General features: G+C 35.1%; 1 protein-coding gene across 3 annotated transcripts in view; it reads left to right on the top strand.

Moving 5' to 3' along the window:
• The window catches only part of NRG4 (neuregulin 4), a 123,620-nt gene that overhangs the window by 38,968 nt on the left and 65,213 nt on the right, over window positions 1-19,439 (top strand). The window contains exons 1-3 of one of the 3 annotated variants that reach the window (XM_011932819.1): window positions 2,804-2,929; window positions 4,111-4,176; window positions 6,107-6,200. In XM_011932819.1, coding sequence (XP_011788209.1) covers window positions 4,167-4,176; window positions 6,107-6,200 — 104 coding nt within the window. In that variant the 5' untranslated portion in view covers window positions 2,804-2,929; window positions 4,111-4,166. Of the gene's footprint in view, window positions 1-2,803; window positions 2,947-4,110; window positions 4,177-6,106; window positions 6,201-19,439 lie in introns of those variants that run through there. The other 2 variants (XR_001000701.1, XR_001000700.1) reach the window with 2 other exon arrangements.

The raw sequence follows: 19,439 nt of genomic DNA, 5'->3' as shown, positions 1-19,439 counted from the left end.
AAAACCCCATCGTCTCAGCCCAAAATCTCCTTAAGCTGATAAGCAACTTCAGCAAAGTCTCAGGATACAAAATCAATGTGCAAAAATCACAAGCATTCCTCATTCCTGTACAACAATAACAGACAAACAGAGAACCAAATCATGAGTGAACTCCCATTCACATTTGCTATTAAGAGAATAAAATACCTAGGAATACACTTACAAGGGATGTGAAGGACCTCTTCAAGGAGAACTACAAACCACTGCTCAGGACACAAACAAATGGAAGAACATTCCATGCTCATGGATAAGAAGAATCAATATCTTGAAAATGTCCATACTGCCCAAAGAAATTTAGAGATTCAATGCTATCCCTATCAGGCTACCATTGACTTTCTTCACAAAATTAGGAAAACCTACTTTAAACTTTATGTGGAACCAGAAAAGAGCCTGTGTAGCCAAGACAATCCTAACCAAAAAGAACAAAGCTGAAGGCATCACGCTACCTGACTTCAAACTATACTACAAGACTATAGTAACCAAAACAGCATGGTACTGGTACCAAAACAGATATATGGACCAATGGAACAGAACAAAGGCCTCAGAAATAACACCACACATCTACAACCATCTGATCTTTGACAAACCTAACAAAAACAAGCAATGGGGAAAGAATTCTCTGTTTAATAAATGGTGTTGGGAAAAATGGATAGCCATATGCAGAAAACTGAAACTGGACCCCTTCCTTACACCTCATATAAAAATTAACTCAAGATGGATTAAAGACATACACCTAAAACCTAAAACTGTAAAAACCCTAGAAAGAAACCTAGGCAATACCATTCAGGACATAGGCATGGGCAAAGACTTCATAACTAGAACACCAAAAGCAATGGCAACAAAAGCCAAAATTGACAAATGAGATATAATTAAATTAAAGGGCTTCTGCACAGCAAAAGAAACTATCATCAGAGTGAACAGGCAACCTACAAAATGGGAGAAAATTTTTGCAATCTATCCATCTGACAAAGGGCTAATACCCAGAATCTATAAGGAACTTAAACAGATTTACAAGAAAGAAACCAATAACCCCATCAAAAAATGGGTGAAGGATTTGAACAGACACTTTTCAAAATAAGACATTTATGTGGCCAACAACCATATGAAAAAAAGCTCATCATCACTGGTCATTAGAGAAATGCATATCAAAACCACAATGAGATACCATCTCCCACCAGTTAGAATGGTGATCATTAAAAAGTCAGGAAACAACAGATGCTGGAGAGGATATGAAGAAATAGGAATGCTTTTACACTATTGGTGGGAGTGTAAATTAGTTCAACCATTGTGGAAGACAGTCTGGCGATTCCCCCGGGATCTAGAACTAGAAATACCTTCGGACCCAGCAATCCCGTTACTGGGTATATACCCAAAGGATTATAAATCAAGCTACTATAAAGACACATGCACACATGTGTTTATTGTGGCACTGTTCACAATAGCAAAGACTTGGAACCAACCCAAATTCCCCTCAGTGATAGACTAGATAAAGAAAATGTGGCACATATACACCATGGAATACTATGCAGCCATAAAAAAGGGTGAGCTCATGTCCTTTGCAGGGCCATGGATAAAGCTGGAAACTATCATTCTCAGCAAACTAACACAAGAACAGAAAACCAAATGCCACATATTCTCACTCATAGGTGGAAATTGAACAATGAGAACATTGGGAGGAGAACATCACACACCAGGGCCTGTCAGGGGGTGGGGGACTAAGGGAGGGATAACATTAGGAGAAATACCTAATGTAGATGACAGGTTGATGGGTGCAGGAAACCAGCATGGCACGCGTATACCTATGTAACAAACCTGCACATTCTGCACATGTATCCCAGAACTTAACTTTAATTTTAAAAATGTAATAATGAACAGATTGGCTTTTTTTGTTTTGTTTTGTTTTTGAGACAGAGGCTCGCTCTGTCGCCCAGGCTGGAGTCCAGTGGCGCAATTTTGGCTCACTGCAACCTCCACCTCCCGGGTTCACACCATTCTCCTAATGAACAGATTGTTTTTAGAGTATTTGATTTTGAGTTTAATATTTTCTTAAAACAACAAAACAGACATATTAGTTTGGACTTTACATCACTCAAGTAGTAATTGTCATTTTAGAAAAGATAACCATCTAAATGTTTGGCATACTTTAGATAATTATATGATGAAGATCTCTATACTTCATTTAAACAAAATTACAGTTTAGTCAATATTTTAAAATTGTTTATTATTTTTAAAAGTTTCATCACTATATTTAACAACTTTGCTATAGTATTCAGGCATTATACTGTCATTGGTATTAGTCAGGTTCAATGATTTTACTCATTTCAAATTGAACTTGGTGTTATAAGTTTTGTTATAGCTGTTACCTTCTTTTAGCTTTGTAAGTTCTTCAGGTCATTATTTATATAAATTTTATCTGGCTTGTAAGATAAAACCTCATAAAACATAAATTTTTAAAAATATTTAAAAAAAATTTGTGAAACACTTACCCATTAGCTCCATATTAAAATTTATTTTCTCCCAAACTTACACTACGTCTTGAATTATTCAGATAAGCAAAGATAAGTAATGAGTCTGAAGAATGTGCTTTGGTTTTTACCTTTAAAACTTGGACAGTGATTTGGAAGTGCCCCTTAGTACAACTCCTTTTCTAAATAAAATTCTGCTCCATTTGCAACTCTGAACATGTAAATTGAAGGGGTGGCTCCCTTGGCCAGTGCCTGACCTCTGTGCACACCTTGGTCTGGCGTGACCTCGCCCACACTGCACACTGCAGCCATATAAATCAGATTTTTGACATGTTATAAAATGCAAGTCACAGCTGCTGTTGTCTGCAGTATTCAAAAACTTTTGAAACACTGCATGTCCAACAAAATTTATTTTGTGTGTGAATGTAAGTTTTTATTGAGGGTAAGTCCTATTTGTTTGGAAAAAAGAAACAGTATGAGTCAGTGATTTTTAAAAATCAAATAGATTTAATGTTCTCCTTCCTGCCTGTTCTCGCTCGTGTGTGTTCTCTCTCGATTGCTTGCTCGCTCTCTCTGCCTCTCTGCTTGTCTAAGAAAGAGCTGTTGGCTTTGAGAGAAGACCTTGATATTACAACTGTGTTAGTAGATTGAGGTTTCTGTTAAGAATCTTTCTGTTTAGGTCAGAAGTCTTCTTTACAGAACAGAATTGGGAGCTTGTAATCATAATGTAAGTATAAATGCTTCACCTCTTCAGATACATGTTTGAATTCTTTTGTTTCTGTTATAGCAGGAAACTTCATATGTAAGAGTGTCTTATTAGCTACATTGCTTTGCCAGATGCCAGACATTTTTTGCGTTTCTGTGGTTAACATTTTCTTTTTTTTTTTTTAATTTAATTTTAAGTTCTGGGATACATGTGCAGGACGTTCAGATTTGTTACATAGTGTGTTTATTACGTGTGCGCCATGGTGGTTTGCTGCACCTATCAGCCCTGGACATTTTTTAGAAGAAAGGTTCGCATGGATTGATAAATGTAATGTGCAATCTATGGTAAACTTAAAAGTGCTTTTATAAAAGTTTTAAAGGTTCTATAGAAATGCAAAAACTTCAAATGCAATTGAAGATTTTTCTATAGTACATTTTGGCTATTTTCAATAAATTGAAAAAGTGGAAGTTATTGATTCTACTTAAGAGTCAGATTATAAATAAGCTTTATGAAAAAGCAGAAAGTCAATTCAGTTCATTCAGTTTTACTTACTGTCTCATATCATTCATGTAAAATTCCATGTAGTACTCTACTATGTTAATAATGTTTACTAAAAATAAGCCTTATTAGACTTTTCTGGAGAGAGATATTTAAGATTAAATTACATTATTTAGGCAATGATTTATATTAAGTATGTTATTGGTCTTTTAGTTTTGTTCATATTTTTTATTGAAATGTAATAGGTATCTAAAAATGCCGTAACTAAAATTTGTCCCTAGTATATAAATGTCTTTATTATTTTCAACATTTAAGAATATTGCTGTTAGAATATTTGACATTTTGTAATGCCCTTAAAAGAAGACCATTTTCCTTAAATTATTATTTTTTAAACTGTTTTAGGTACTGTTTTTCAACCTTAATCTCTTGACCAAGAATGAAACAATTTACAAATTAAGATGCCAACAGGTAATTTCTAATACATTTATATGTTTTTGTCAATATGTTTCCATAGCAATAGAACAACGATCAAAAATGTATATTAACACAAGGCTGTATTATTCCCTTCTGACATCATTGGAAGAGATGTGAATATGAAATTAATATTTCAAATATGCAATATTTGGTTTTGAGAGACCTTCCTTTATGACATAAAACTATTTTATTTTAGACATACATGTTTTATTGGTTTTATAACCTGATACATTCTAGCTTGTTCTATATCTGAAATCAGCTCAAATAGTAAAGGAAATAGAAGTCAGAATAAAAGTAGATTCAGAAATAGTGATTCAGGTTAGATGAGTTTTCTTTATTGATAAAATAAATGCCAAGTGTTGAGATATGTTTGACTATAATCCGATTAAAACAAGGACACTAATTTTAGCTGTGATAAAGTCACTTTCCACCCTCAGTGGAAAACCATATATGATGACTCCTTTGATTCTGATGTAGTGTTAATTTTATTTTTTAGCCAAATTATTCCTGAAAAATTTTATAATCTTGTTGAAAGTTGTTTGATTAGGAAGAAGCATGGCATTGTGTAAAAAAAAAAAAAAAAACTCAATTCATTTTGGTTGATTTTACTTTCTTTTTCACCAGTTCTCCATAGTTCTGACTTCCTCTTTTCATTTTTATACTCTTTGGGCTATAATGTGATGCTGAAACAGGATTTTCTCAATTCTAAAGTAAAACAAAAGTTTTCAAATTTGAAAATCTGATTGTGGAGATTATCTGACTCATAACAATTATATCTTAGCAAGCATTGATATCTTAGTGGCACATAAATGCTAGATAATTTTTTAAATTAATATACTAATTTTAATGTCAAATTGGAGTCCCAATGGGAGTAATGCCATTTTCTTATTCCTGTTAGATGATTCTGGGTCATTTCCTAGACAGAAACAAGTAAGAACTAACAATGTACAATTTTAAAGCAATATAGTTTCCCCTTTAAGGCTGAAAGATAAAATATTCACCAATTTTCTCTTCATAAATTACTAGTATAATGACTCAATGAATCCTTCTGTTATTCTAATTTTTTCTATACAATGGCTTTGGTGGCCAGGCATTTTTTATAAAAGGTCTTGGGGGTGAGGCTGGAAGGAAGGAGAGGTACCAAGGGAGAAAGGCAAGGCAGAGGGATAAAGACAGATAAAGGAAAGGTCAAAGATAAAGAAAGAAGATGAGGCTAAAGAAAGAGGAAAGAGAGACAAGAAGCAAGAGAGAAGTAGAAGTTTATTTTCTTAATGTTTTAAAAGATTTGGCTGTATATCAAGCTGTGACTTAGCTTTTTAATTTTTCTTTGTAACTTTAGATATGTCTTTATAGTTAGTAGCTATTATCTAAAATCACCTTGCAAATCAACACCTTATAAGATTATTTTTGGTTTGTGACATTTAGATTGTCATATAGGAACATTTAAAGTTAACTTTGGAAATAAAAAGTTAATTATCTAAATCCTTTACCAGACGCAATTTCAGATATTAATGTATTTGAGACCTAATAGGAAAAACAAGAATCTAAATAAATTCTTGGGACAGGGAAACTCTAGGTAATACTGCCAAATCTGTAGTAAGTGAGAAAGGCCCTGTTTGTTCTAAGATCCTAATCACCTCCTTTTAATCTAACTAATATAGGTATTCCTTATTTCTGTTATTTAGTGTATAAACCCATTATAGTTAATGGCCATATCTTTAGGACATAATTTTTCTCTCAAAGACATAGAAGTCCCAGTCTGTCAAGTAAGGAATAGAATTAAGTCTTTCATTTTGAGAAAAAAAAATTATTCATTCTGATTTTCAGAATTGTGACTTCAGTTTAAGATAGTTATTCCTATTCCTTGTTGCATTAGGAAAACTTTAATTTGCTTTTCTCTATTTTATATATGTATGTGTTTTAGATCACGAAGAGCCCTGTGGTCCCAGTCACAAGTCATTTTGCCTGAATGGGGGGCTTTGTTATGTGATACCTACTATTCCCAGCCCATTTTGTAGGTGAGTTAAATGGACTAGGGGAAGATGTTAACTTTATTTTTTTATTGTCTACTAACTTCTTTGAGAAGTGATAAAAAGTAAACAAAAAGTGTAAGATGAAAAGGTATGAGGCATATTCTTCATATTTATGTAGGGAAAATTATCCTTTTAAAACAAAACAAAAACAAATAGCACAATAAAAATCTCACTAATCAAGGTGTTTATTCTGAAAATTGGTAATGGTAGTTCCTAGCCTAGACATATTTTTAAAAAATAATCCCTTTTAGTGAACTCTTTGATTTTAGCAATTTAAGAAAGGCAGTCTATGCTTAATATTCCTGGAAAAATAGCTAGGGAATTTGCTAATCAAAAAAACCTAATATGAGATATTTTATTTTGAGTTTTTAATACATAAGCACACGATAACAGAGTTGGCACCAAAACTTACACTTTATATGTTAAAAAACAAAAGAAGCATTGTTTTTCTAATAGTGGTAGCAAATAAAAAAGAATGGTATCTTAGCCACTGTTGTTTTAAAATAATATAATTCACTGTGGGAGTACAGATACAGCCAGTGACCTATAAAAAACTTCAAAATAGTACTTCTGTAGCCTGATTCCTATGAATTGGTTGAATAGGATTTAAGTGTATATAATAAACCTCTTTTTAGTATGTGAGTTAATATCATAGTACTGCCGTATACTGTGGAGCTAACACTTAGGATCTAAAGATATTTTGTAACACATGTGAATTACTCTTTTTTGTTCTTTAACCAAACTGAGAGGTATAGAATCTAGATTTAAGATCTTACTCTACATAAAAGGACAGAAAAGTAAAATTCATAGGAAAAGTTGAAGATACTGGGATGTAGTATGGAGGAGAGGAGACAAAAAGAAATAACCTCACAACTATCTCAAGAAGATTTTAGGGCTTTTCACATGGGGAATAGTGCCCCGGTGTTTTTCTTCTCTAGTGAATATGTAAAGGGAAGAGAATGGAGGAACAAATTAACAATTACTTAACACTCATGATGTGCCTCAGGAGTATACTCTTTTGGTTTTTTAATCTGTTTTCTGAGATATAATTTATGTATAATGAACTGCATTCATTTACAGTGCACAATGGATTAATTTTGACAAATGTTTGTACCTGTGAAATCACCACCACTATCACATCTAGATATAGAACATTTCCACCGGGCGCGGTGGCTCAAGCCTGTAATCCCAGCACTTTGGGAGGCCGAGACGGGCGGATCACGAGGTCAGGAGATCGAGACCATCCTGGCTAACACGGTGAAACCCCGTCTCTACTAAAAATACAAAAAATTAGCCAGGCGAGGTGGCCGGCGCCTGTAGTCCCAGCTACTCGGGAGGCTGAGGCAGGAGAATGGCGTGAACCCGGGAGGTGGAGCTTGCAGTGAGCTGAGATCCGGCCACTGCACTCCAGCCTGGGCGACAGAGCAAGACTCCGTCTCAAAAAAAAAAAAAGAACATTTCCAAAGATAGTCCCCCCCAAATTTTGTTGCTGACTCTGCTCAACACTTAATTCTCACAAACATCTTAGAGAAAGGAGGCAGGGGAGACCTTAGAAAATAATACAAAAAAAAAAGGAGAAAATGAGAAATTAAGTGACATGCCAAAGGTCATACAGCTGGGAAGAAGAAAGATGTCACCTTTGAATACAACTCCCAAGTTTCACTTAACTTTATAATATGTTCATTCTGGATTCTTTCTAAGGTGATATGGCATGTAGCATGTATAAAATAAAACAAGAATGCTTATCAGAAGAAGTGCATTTAGATCAGGCATGGTGGCTCACACCTGTAATCCCAGCACTTTGGGAGGCCGAGGAGGGTGGATCACAGGGTCAAGAGATCAAGACCATCCTGTCTAACACGGTGAAACCCCATCTCTATTAAAAGTACAAAAAATTAGCCAGGCATAGTGGCACACGCCTGTAGTCCCAGCTACTCAGGAGGCTAAGGCAGGAGAATGGCGTGAACCCAGGAGGCAGAGCTTGCAGTGAGCCAAGATCGCGCCACTACACTCCAGGCGGGGCGACAGAGCGAGACTCTGTCTCAAAAAAAGAAAAAGTGCATTTAATAATTTTTAAATACTAGTATTTTGTGTCTTGATCTTGATGATGGCTACATGGGTATAAAGATTATTCTTTCTCCATTGGATTGCCTTTGCCCCTTTGTCAAAAATCACTTGATCATTTATGTGCAGGTCTATTTCTGGACTATTCTTTTCTGTTGATCTATGTGTCCTGTCTTTTCACCAATACAAGTCTTGATAAACGTAGCTTTATAATGAGCAAAATCAGGTAGCATGATTCCTTAACTTTGTTCTTTGGCTCAATGACCTTTAGTCTTATTTTCTAATAGGCAGTATTTAATGTTAAAAATTTTCAAATACATTTCTGTTTTACCCTAAAAATTTTATAGTTTGTTGTTCAGTTTTAGGTTTAAACATTTTTTCATTATGATTTCTTCTGTAACCTATAGGGTATTTTCCTATGCTTTTATATTTATGTCTGATTTAATGGCATTGTGGGCAGAGTGCTTGGTCCATCAAGCTATGCACTTAATGTCTATCTGTATACTAGCTATCTGTTATACCTCACTGAATAAGTTGACAGAAAGAACTAAGAATGCTGGAATTTGGAGATTCATTAAAATGGAAAGAAACCTAGGTTGTCATCCTGCTTTTGTACCTTGGATAGATACATTTTTAGTGTATTTTCAAAAAATTACCGTGATAGAGAATGGCCAAGTTTGCTGGCAACCCACAGCGGGTGTAAAAATGTATATAGTTTCTTCCTAATATCAGAATGTAAGAGTAGTAATTAGGGAGTAGTTGAAACCATGCCACATGGGTTCATGATGGATAGAGAATGAAGCAAGGTCACCACATTGCACAACAGCAGGAGATTCTGTGTCTTGGCACCCTCTTTGTAACGTGAATGGTGTATTCTGGAGTTGCTAAACACCCTGGAAGGAATTGAAGTAGGGGAGCAGGGTAGGGAACAAAAGGGCAGCTGAGAGAAAAGGAAAAAAATATAGTGACTGAAGGTTCAGTGACATTGAATGGCAGATATATTTTAATTCATATTTTATAAAAATAACTGCTTTCCAATTATCTTAGGAGCACATTTCTAATGTAGCCCTGTAATAGGCTGTAATAGCAATAGCTAAGAGTGATAAACTCATTTTCCATCCCACTTCATACTGTTTTCTGCATTTCCTGTTTCTATTATGACATCTCAACCATCTTGTCACTGAGAAACCCCAGACATATATTTGACTCTGTCATTGCCCTCTTGTCCAGTTATGAAATCATATTTCTACCTTTGCTATATCTCTCATCTCTCTAGTCCTTTCTGTTCTTACTATTATTATACTAGCTCAGAGTTTCTTAAGTCCTTGCTTTGTCTATAGAAATAGTTCCTAACCAATTTTCCTAGAGCCTAATTATCATCGTTTGTCCAGCTAAAACAAAAAAACCCTTCAGTGACAGCCCTCACACCTACCAATCTACCACACATAAAGTAATACCTCACTTTTTAGCCTAGCTCTTTTAGCCTTCTACCATTTGGCCCTCAAACTACCTTTGTGGCCGTTTCTTCCTTGGTCTGCGTTCTAACTAGAACCATTCACTATTTACATTAGATATACTTTGTGTTATGTTGCCTGCCAACCCCTCCTCTTTCTCCTCCTCCTCAGTCTACTCCACATGAAAATGAAAATGAAAAGGATGAAGACCTTTATGATGATCTACTTCCACTTAATGAATAGTAAGAGGTATATTTTCTCTTCCTTACAATTTTCTTTTCTTTCTTTCATGTTTTGTTTTTGTTTTTGTTTTTGTTTTGAGATGGAGTCTCACTGGCTGGAGTGCAGTAGTGCGATGTAACCTCCGCCTCCCAGGTTCAAGCGATTCTCCTGCCTCTCAGCCTCCTGAGTAACTGAGATTACAGGTGTGTGCCACCACACCCAGCTAGATTTTGTGTTTTCAGTAGAGGCGGGGTTTCGCCTTTTAGCCAGGCTAGTCTCTAACTCCTGACCTCAGGTGATCCACCCACCTTGGCTTCCCAAAGTGCTGAGATTACAGGTGTGAACCACTGTGCCTGGCCCTTTTCTTTTTTTTTTTTTTTTAAAGAGACAGGGTCTTGCTCTGTTGCCCAGGCCGAAGTGCAGTTGCTTGATCATAGTTCACAGCAACCTCAAACTCCTGAGCTCAAGTGACCCTCCTGCCTCAGCCTCCCAAGAAGCAGGGACTACAGGCACACGCCACTGCACTTGGTAATTTATATTTTGTAGAGGATGGGGTTTTGCTATGTTGACTAGGCTGTTCAAAAAACTCCTAGCATCAAACTCCTGGCCTTAAGTGATCCTCCCACCTCAGCTTCCCAAGGTGCTGGGATTACAGGCATGGGCCACTTCATCCAGCCCCCTTATGAGTTTCTTAATAACATTTTCTTTTCTCTAGCTTGCTTTATTGTAAGACTATAGTATGTAATACATATAACATATAAAATATGTGTTAATCGACTGTTTATGTTATTAGTAAGGCTTCCAGTCAACAGAAGGCTATTAGTAGTTAAGTTTTGAGGGAGTAAAAAGTTATATGTGGATTTTTGACTGCATGGGGATTGGTGCCCCAACCCCTATGTCATTCAAGGGGTCAACTGTATTTGTGCCTTAAGATCTAAAATGCTTCTAGTCAGCATATAGTTGCATCATGTGTTTTCGTCCATTTTTCTAATCTCTGTCTTTCATTAGATAATTTAATCTATTTACATTTAAAGTAATTACTGATAAGAAGGAGCTTTTGTAATTTTGTTATTTATTTTCTATATGCCTTATCACTTTTTTGTTTCTCATTTTCTATATTACTGTCTTTTGTGTTTAATTGATTTATTCGCAGTAAAACTTTTTTTTCTTTTCTTTTCTTTTTTTTTTTGAGACAGAGTTTTGCTCTTGTTGCCCAGGCTGGAGCGCAATGACGCTATCTCGGCTCACCACAACCTCTGCCTCCCGGATTCAAGCGATGATTCTCCTGCCTCAGCCTCCCAAGTAGCTGGGATTACAGGCATGGCCACCATGCCTGGCTAATTTTGTATTTTTAGTAGAGACAGGATTTCTCCATGTTGGTCAGGCTGTTCTCGAATTCCTGACCTCAGGTGATTTGCCTGCCTCAGCACCGCAAAGTGCTGGGATTACAGGTGTGAGCCACTGCACCCAGCCTCTAGTAAAATGTTTAAATTCCTTTTTCATTTCCTTTTGTGTATATTCTATAACTATTTTCTGTGTGTTTACCACAGGGATTAAATTTAACTTTTTTAAGTTATAACACTAATTTGAATGTATACCAGCTTAACTTAAATCACATATAAGAACTGCTTCTTTATAGCTCTGTCCCCACTTCTTTCATTTATTGTCAATTATATTTTTGTATATTGCAGCTACAAAACGTAAACTAAGAATTCAACTCAATACATTAATCTCTTAAATTATGTAGAAGATAAAAATGGGGTTACAAACTATTTTTATGATAATACTAGCTTTTAAAATTGTTCATGTATTTATCTTTATGGATATCTTAATTTCACCATCTAGGACTCCCTGAGTTTTTTTTGCAGAACAGGTCAAGTGATAATGAATTTTGTCAGCTTTTATCTCAGAATGCCTTAAAAACTCTTAGTTTTGAAGGATTGCTTGTTGGATATAGGATTCTTGGTTCCAGTTGTTTCTGTTTGTTTATTTAGCCATTTGAATTTATCAGCCTACTATCTTCTGGCTTGCATAGTTTTGATCAGGGAAATCTGTTGATAATCTCGATGAGGATGCCTTCTATGTGAGGAGTCACTTTTCTTGCTGCTTTCAGGATTCTCTCTTTGGCTTTTAAAAGTTTGATTGTAGCGTGTCTCATTATGGGTCTCTCTGAGTTCATCTTACTTCGATTTCATTAACCTTTTTGGATATTTATATTGTCTTTCATCAAATTTGGGAAGTTTTAAACAATGATTTCTTTAAATATTCTTTCTATCCCTTTCTTTTTTCTCTTTTTGGAATTCTGACAATAGGTATCTTGGTCCATTTGATGTTGTCCCATGGGACCCTTAGGCTCTGTTCACTTTTCTTTAATCTTTTTTCTTTCTGTTAGACGACTCAACAGTTGTCATTATCTTATGTTCATCTATTTTAACATAATGTTTTAAAATTATAAATTTTCCTCTGAGAATTAATTTAATAGCAGCTCACAATTTTTGATGTCATATTTTCATTTTGTTTAATTCAAATGTTTACTAATATCCTTTGAAAGTTTTTTTGATCTATTAATTCTATGAAAGTGTATTGCTCAATTTTCAGCATTTGTGGATTTTCTGGTTATATTTTATTATTGGTTTCAAGTTTAATTCCATTTTAGTCAGAGAATATACTCTTTACAATTTTGTTCCTTTGAAATTTATTGAGACTTACTTTATGACCCCTCATGGAATCTATTTTGGTTGATGTTCTAGGCATATTTGAAAAGGAGCAATTCATTGGTGTAGCATTCTATAAATTTCAATTAAGTCACATTGGTAAATAATGTTATCCAAACATTCTCTTTCCAGACTGATATTTTGCCTGATTATTCTATCACTTACTGAGATATGTATGTTAACATCTTCAAGTATGATGGTAGATTGCCTGCTTCTCCTTTCCCCAGTTTTGCTTTATATTTTTTGAAGCTATGTTAATTATTACATGTATATAAGTTTAGACTTCTGATGTGCTCTTGTTTAATTGACCCTTTTATCATTACACAATGTTCTGCTTTATCTTTAGTATTACTTCTTGCTGTAATGTCTACCTCTCTGCTATTAGTATAGCTTTCTATTTGCTGCTGTTTTACACAGTATATCTCTTTCTATCCTTTTTTAACCTATCTGTATCTTTATATTTAAAGTATGTGTTTATTTAAAGTATGTGTTTAATAAACATATAGACAGATCTTTAAAAAATTCAATCTGATTGTCTCTATCTCTTAATTGTATGATTTAGTCAATTTAGTCCATCTGCATTTAATGAACTTACTGATATGGCTGCGTTTAAGTCTACCATCTTGCTGCTGTTTTCTCATTGTCCCATTTGCTTGTTGACCAGCATTTTCCTCTAGCATTCCTTCTTTTCTGCCCTTTTATTGGCTAATCATTTTTTAAGTTCCCACTTTATTTTCTTCATTATCTCTTGTTATACACATTACTCTTTGAGTAATTATCCTAGATATTACAATATACATTCTTAATTTATTACAGTCTACCCTCAATTAGTACTTTCATTCTTCCTGAACAAATGCAAGTATCTTCTAACAGTTTAAATCCTTAATCACTTTTTTTCCCTTTGTACTATTGTTGTGCTGTCACATATGTTTAGTGATCAGCCCATTTGCATTTCACACAGTTTTAGAAATAGCTGGGTTTAACTTTATTCTCTTCTTGTTTTCTGTTTATTTTGTCTGTTCTTTGCTCATTTTTTCATCTGGGAGATTTCATTTATCCTTTCTGGCCCAACCCAGCTTTTGATTGAGTGGCTAAGTCTTTGTTTTCTCCACTTTCAAGTTAGGCACTTTGGAGCTTTTGAGCTAAACTTTGTAGCCCCTTGTTCCATACAGGTTCAAAATCTGACAAAAATCTAGCTGGGAGGAGGATACTTGTTATATGTTTGTTATAGGCCCCTCCTATGGCAAGTTTTAAATGGATAATATGTTCACATTTTTCAAAGATCAAAACCAAAACCAAAAGATACATTGATGTATATTTCTCTCATTTCTGTCTCTTAACATTTTTCCCCCCTGTGTACTATAAGAAAGCAGTAAGCCCTTATCTAAACTTCCAGTGCTTCTTTTTGCAAATTCGAGGAAATACAAATGCATATTTTAACCTCCCATTCTTAGTAGAATAGTTCTTAATATATAAGTCATTCAATAAGTATTTGTCAAATGAAGCAAAGAACAAACATTGTATACTTGTGTGGTCCCATATGGTAGCCAGGAGCCATGTGTGGCTACTGAGCACTTGAAATGTGGCTAGTGTGACTGAGCACTGAGAATGGAGATGTGCAATGAGCATCAAATAATCCTTAAATTTTGAAAACTTAATATGAAAAAAAGTGTGAACTATCTCAGTAACTTTTATATTGATTACATGTTGAAATGATAATATTTTGGATATATTGAAGTAAAAATATATTACTAAAAATAATTTCACCCTTTTTGTTTTTTTTTAATGTGGCTGCAAAAATTGGGGCCAGGCATGGTGGCTCACACCTGTAGTTCCAGCACTTTGGGAGGCCAAGGCAGGAGGAATGCTTGAGGCCAGAGTTACCAGAATGCTGGAGTTTGAGACCAGCCTGAACAACATAGTGGGACTTCATCTTTACAAAATACCAAACATTGACAAAACAAAACAAAAATACCAGTTGTCCCCATCGGCACACACTCAGGAGGCTAAGGTGGGAGGATTGCTTGAGCCCAGGAGTTCAGTGCTGCAGTGAACATGATCGTGCCACTGTGCACCAGCCTGGGCAATAGAGCAAAACCCTGTCTCTAAAAAAGATAAAAATAATTAAGAAAAATTTAAAACTAGACACTTTATTTCTGTCGGGGAGTGTTGCTATATGTACTATCCTGTAGTTCTTTTTTCTTAACAATATATCCTGGATATGTACTCATTTTAATATATGGCTTCCCAATTCTTTTTTACAACTAGAAGGTATCCTGTTTGTGTGAATATACCATCATGTATTTAACCAAGCCTCTATTGATGAATATTGCACAGAAAATGCAGCAGTACACATGATGTATACCACTGTGCCCAGCTCATTTTTTATGTTGCACATAAATCTGCACATGTACGAAATTATATAATTATATATCAGTAAAATAAAGTCCTGGAAGTGAGATTCGTGGGTTAAAGATAAGTGCATTTGTAACTTGAATATATGTTGCCAAATTGCTGTCCATAGGGATTGTGCTATTTTGAATTCTCACCAATATATTTGGGTACCTGTTTTTCTATAACCTTGCAACAGATTTGTCAAACTTCTGGAGTTTTTCAAATCTGTTAGATGAAAACATAGTATCTCAGTGTTAATTTTTATTTTCCTAGTGATGAGGAAAACTGGGCATAGTTCAGTTGTTTAAATATTAATTAAAATCTTTTTGATAATGTATTTGTTTACATATTGTTTTTATATTAGGAAGATTAACCTTTTGTCTATAATATTAATTATAGATAATTATTTATAGCTTATTTTTCCTTTACCTAGCTTATGGTGTTTAGTTTTCCATGCAGTTGTTTTTTGGTTTTACTGCAGTCAAATCTATCAATTTTTTTTAAAAGCTCTTCAAGTTTGAGTCATACTTTTAAAAGACGCTTCTGGCCAGGTGCGGTGGCTCATGCCTGTAATCCCAGCATTTTAGGAGGCCGAGGTGGGTGGATCACCTGAGGTCAGGAGTTCCAGACCAACCTGGCCAACATGGTGAAACCCCATTTCTACTGAAAACACAAAAATTAGACAGGCGTGGTGGCAGGCGCCTGTAATCCCAGCTACTTGGGAGACTTAGGTGGGAGACTCTTTTGAATCCGGGAGGCAGAGGTTGCAGTGAGCCAAGATCATGCCATTGCACTCCAGACTGGCCTCCTGAGTAGCTGGGACTACAGATGTGTGCCACTGTGCCCAGCTAATTTTTTTTTACTTTTAGTAGAGACAAGGTCTTACTATGTTACCCATACTGGTCTTGAGCTTCTGGTCTCAAATGATCCTCCCATCTCGGCCTCCCAAAGTCCTGGGATTATAGGCATAAGCCACTATGCCCAGTCTCTATTTGGATTATGTATATGGTTTAAGATATAGATCCAGATTTATTTTTTTTAATATGGCTACTGTCTTAGTCTGTTTCTGCTGCTGTAACAATACTTGAGACTGGATAATTTATAGATAGTAGAAATTTATTTCTCACAGTTTTGAAGGCTGGTAAGTCAAAGATCAAGGCACCAGCTTTTGGTGTCTGGTGAGGGCCTTTTTGTTGCAAGCTCACATAGCAGAAGGGCAAATGCTGTGTCCTCACATGGCAGAGGGCAGAAGAGCGAAAAGGGCCAAACACTGTGTCCTCACATGGCAGAAGAGTAGAAGAGCATAAAAAGGCCTAAGCTAGTTTCCTTTAGCCTTTTTATAAGGAACTAGTCCATTCATGATGGTGAAGAAAGCCCCAACTCCTTATGCCAGCACAATGGAGATTATGTTTCACCGTGAATTTTTTAGAGGGGATGCATAGCACCTACCCAGTCTTCCCTACGTTATCAGTTTATATATCATAATCCCTATTACAATGTCAGCCCTGTGAGGGCAGAAATTTTTATCTATATGTTTACTGCTAGAACAGTACCTGAAACATAGTAAGTACTCAATAAATATTTATTAAATGAATGAATGAATTCCCCTACTGATTTGAGATGCCAACTTTGTTATATATGAAACTCTATGTGTATTAATTCTTACTGGACTCCTTTTTCCTTTGGTGTGTCCATTTATTCTTATGCCAGTAGCAATCTCTTCTAATTGTTGAATGTTTACAGTGAGTTTAATATATGGTAAGTCTAGTTTCTGCATCCCTCCCCTTGCACCTTGGCTGTCCTTGCTTTTTAATTTTTCCATATGAACCTTAGAATCAGTCCAGAAGAATATGAATTTTTAAAATTAAGTTGATAAATTCCCTTTAGGAAAGTTTATTTATTTATGATGCTGAATCTTCTTACCCAGGATTGATATGTCTTCCCATTAGTTCAAATCCTTTTCTGTACTTCAAGAGTGTTTTTAACATTATATATTTTTTCCACATTTCTGAATTTTTTCCCATATATATCATTTTTTGTTACTGGGGTAAATCTGTTTCCATATATAAATTTAATAAATAAGTGATTTCTATGCTGAAAACCCTTCAGTGACTCTCTGTCTCACTCAGATAAAAGGCAGTGGCTATAAAACCTTAATGATATGGCCCCTATTATTGTTCTCACCTCATATCCTGCAACTATCCAAATGCTCAATCTACTGCAGCCAAATTAGCCTCTTTGCTGTTCCCTGATGCCAGGAAAGTCCCAAACTTAAGGTGCTGGCCTGGCCTTTCTGTCCTGTGTTGAATGCTTTCTCCCCCAATATCCTCATGGCTAACTCCCCTCATCCTTTTAGTCTTCACTATCAATCTTTCAATGATGCCTCCTAGACCACTTTTTAAAAAGTAAAACCCATTCTTCTCCTATTCCCTCTCTTCCTTTCTTACCATCTACCAACATACTATATAATTCACTTTACATTCTATCTCCCCAATCTAGAATATAAGTCCCACAGGGAAAGAAATTTTTATTTTTTGTTCACTGAGATTTTCTGTGCATCTAGAACAGGCATAGAGTCAGTTTGCAGTAATTATCTGTTGAGTGAATGAATGCCCCACTACTTTTTTGACTTCTGTTATCATTATAATAATTTTTCTGTTAATTCTCTTGGGTTTCTCATTATGTAGGATAAAATTTGATAAAGCAGAGTGATCTGAAACCCAAGTCAAGCTTTGTATCCTTTATGAAGCTTTTCTGGGTAGAATTAACCATTCAGCCCTGTGGCAGAGGCTGTTAGTGTCCAATAACTATGTGGTCCTCTGCATTTGCCAGCCTCACTCACAGTTAGACTGGTTCTATGTGCTTGGGTTCTGGATGGTAGAGTATGGACCAAAGGGATGCAAGCCAGTCACAAGTCTGGCCCTGAAAAATCAACTCCTGAAAAACTCCACCTCTCACTTTTCCTGCCTTAGTGACCTTGGAGGCCATGTTCTCCAGGTGTCAGGGCCAAGAGATGGAGAAGGGCTGCCTGACTGGCATTGGGCATTAGACTGTAATGTGAGCAAGGATTAAACTGTCATTGTATGAAGTCACCAGTATTTGTACGTTTGCATTTAAAGGCAGCTAGTATTAACTTTGTTCACTATTATATGCCCGCACTGTACCCAGACATATTTCTATCTTATATATTTCTCTACTGTACTTAGTGTTTATGTGTCTGTTGTTCTCTAATAGAATCTAAGCCCCTTGAGACTGAATAATTCTCTTGCCTTTGAATCTTCTACATCTAGTATATATCATAGAATTTAATAAATTACTCAAAAATGTTTCTCGAGTGAATTTTTGAGAAAAACCAAGATGGAAAAGGATTTGGAAATCTAAATCACTAAAACAAAGGGGGTATTTAATACCAAGCAAAGAAGGGTGAGAAGATGAGATGAAATTCTATGAAGAATATCTTTGCAATATGTATCTTTGCAATACAGATTTTTAAATATTAATGGAGTTGAATTAGTACCAAAAATTTTTTTCTCATATTAGAGAAAATTAGGAGATGAATTATCTCATAAAAAGTTATTTGTAGTTTTGTACAGAAATGTTACTGAAATGATTTTTGCCTTTATTTAGTTTACATATTTTTTTCTCTCATTAAATTTATAACATATCAGATCTCTGGAAATCTCCAACTTCTCTTAGTCTACTAAGTATTAGAGTGTGAAAAGTCTCAGATGGGGAGAAGATCATGAAGAGCCTTAAAAATACTATTAAAATAATTTTTCTCCCATTGACACCTACCTCATCCTTCTTACAATGTTTCTCAACCAATATGTGTTAGAAGAAAATTCCAAATATAGAGCTAATTCTGGCCATCAAGTAGCGATGTGTAATACTGATATTTATAGATCTTTATGATATAATTCCTATAATACATTTCACTGAAAACATTCAAGGTTTGATCTACAATCAATTTTATTTTCATATTCTGAAACAGCCATTTCATCTGATTCCTACCAAGACTATATAGTAATAATAAATATAATATTGAGATCTAGTCCTATCATTAGTAGACGAATGATCTAAGCAAGTCACTAGTTGCTATACAAATAAATGGTTATAAATAGGAATTTGGCACTTTTTCCAGTTTTGTAACCGAATCTCTTCTTTGCTACTCTAAGAGATTTTATGTCAGGAACTATTATCTAGTTTCCTGACCTTTCAAAAGTGTGTTCTTTTGTATCTCTTTATTTCACTGTCTTCTATAACTAAACACATACGCTCTATTAAAAAACAAGGCTCATTTGTTTAATAATGTGAATAATTGAGCTTCAAACTCTTGTAGTTAAAAGATTTGTACTACTCAATGAAGTTAGTATATC

The sequence above is a fragment of the Colobus angolensis genome, unplaced genomic scaffold (genome assembly GCF_000951035.1).
Source record: "Colobus angolensis palliatus isolate OR3802 unplaced genomic scaffold, Cang.pa_1.0 Scaffold99, whole genome shotgun sequence".
NCBI classification, from domain to species: domain Eukaryota; kingdom Metazoa; phylum Chordata; class Mammalia; order Primates; family Cercopithecidae; genus Colobus; species Colobus angolensis.
The sequence above is the reverse complement of the archived record's forward strand: the minus strand, read 5'-3'. Positions and strand labels throughout refer to the sequence as shown.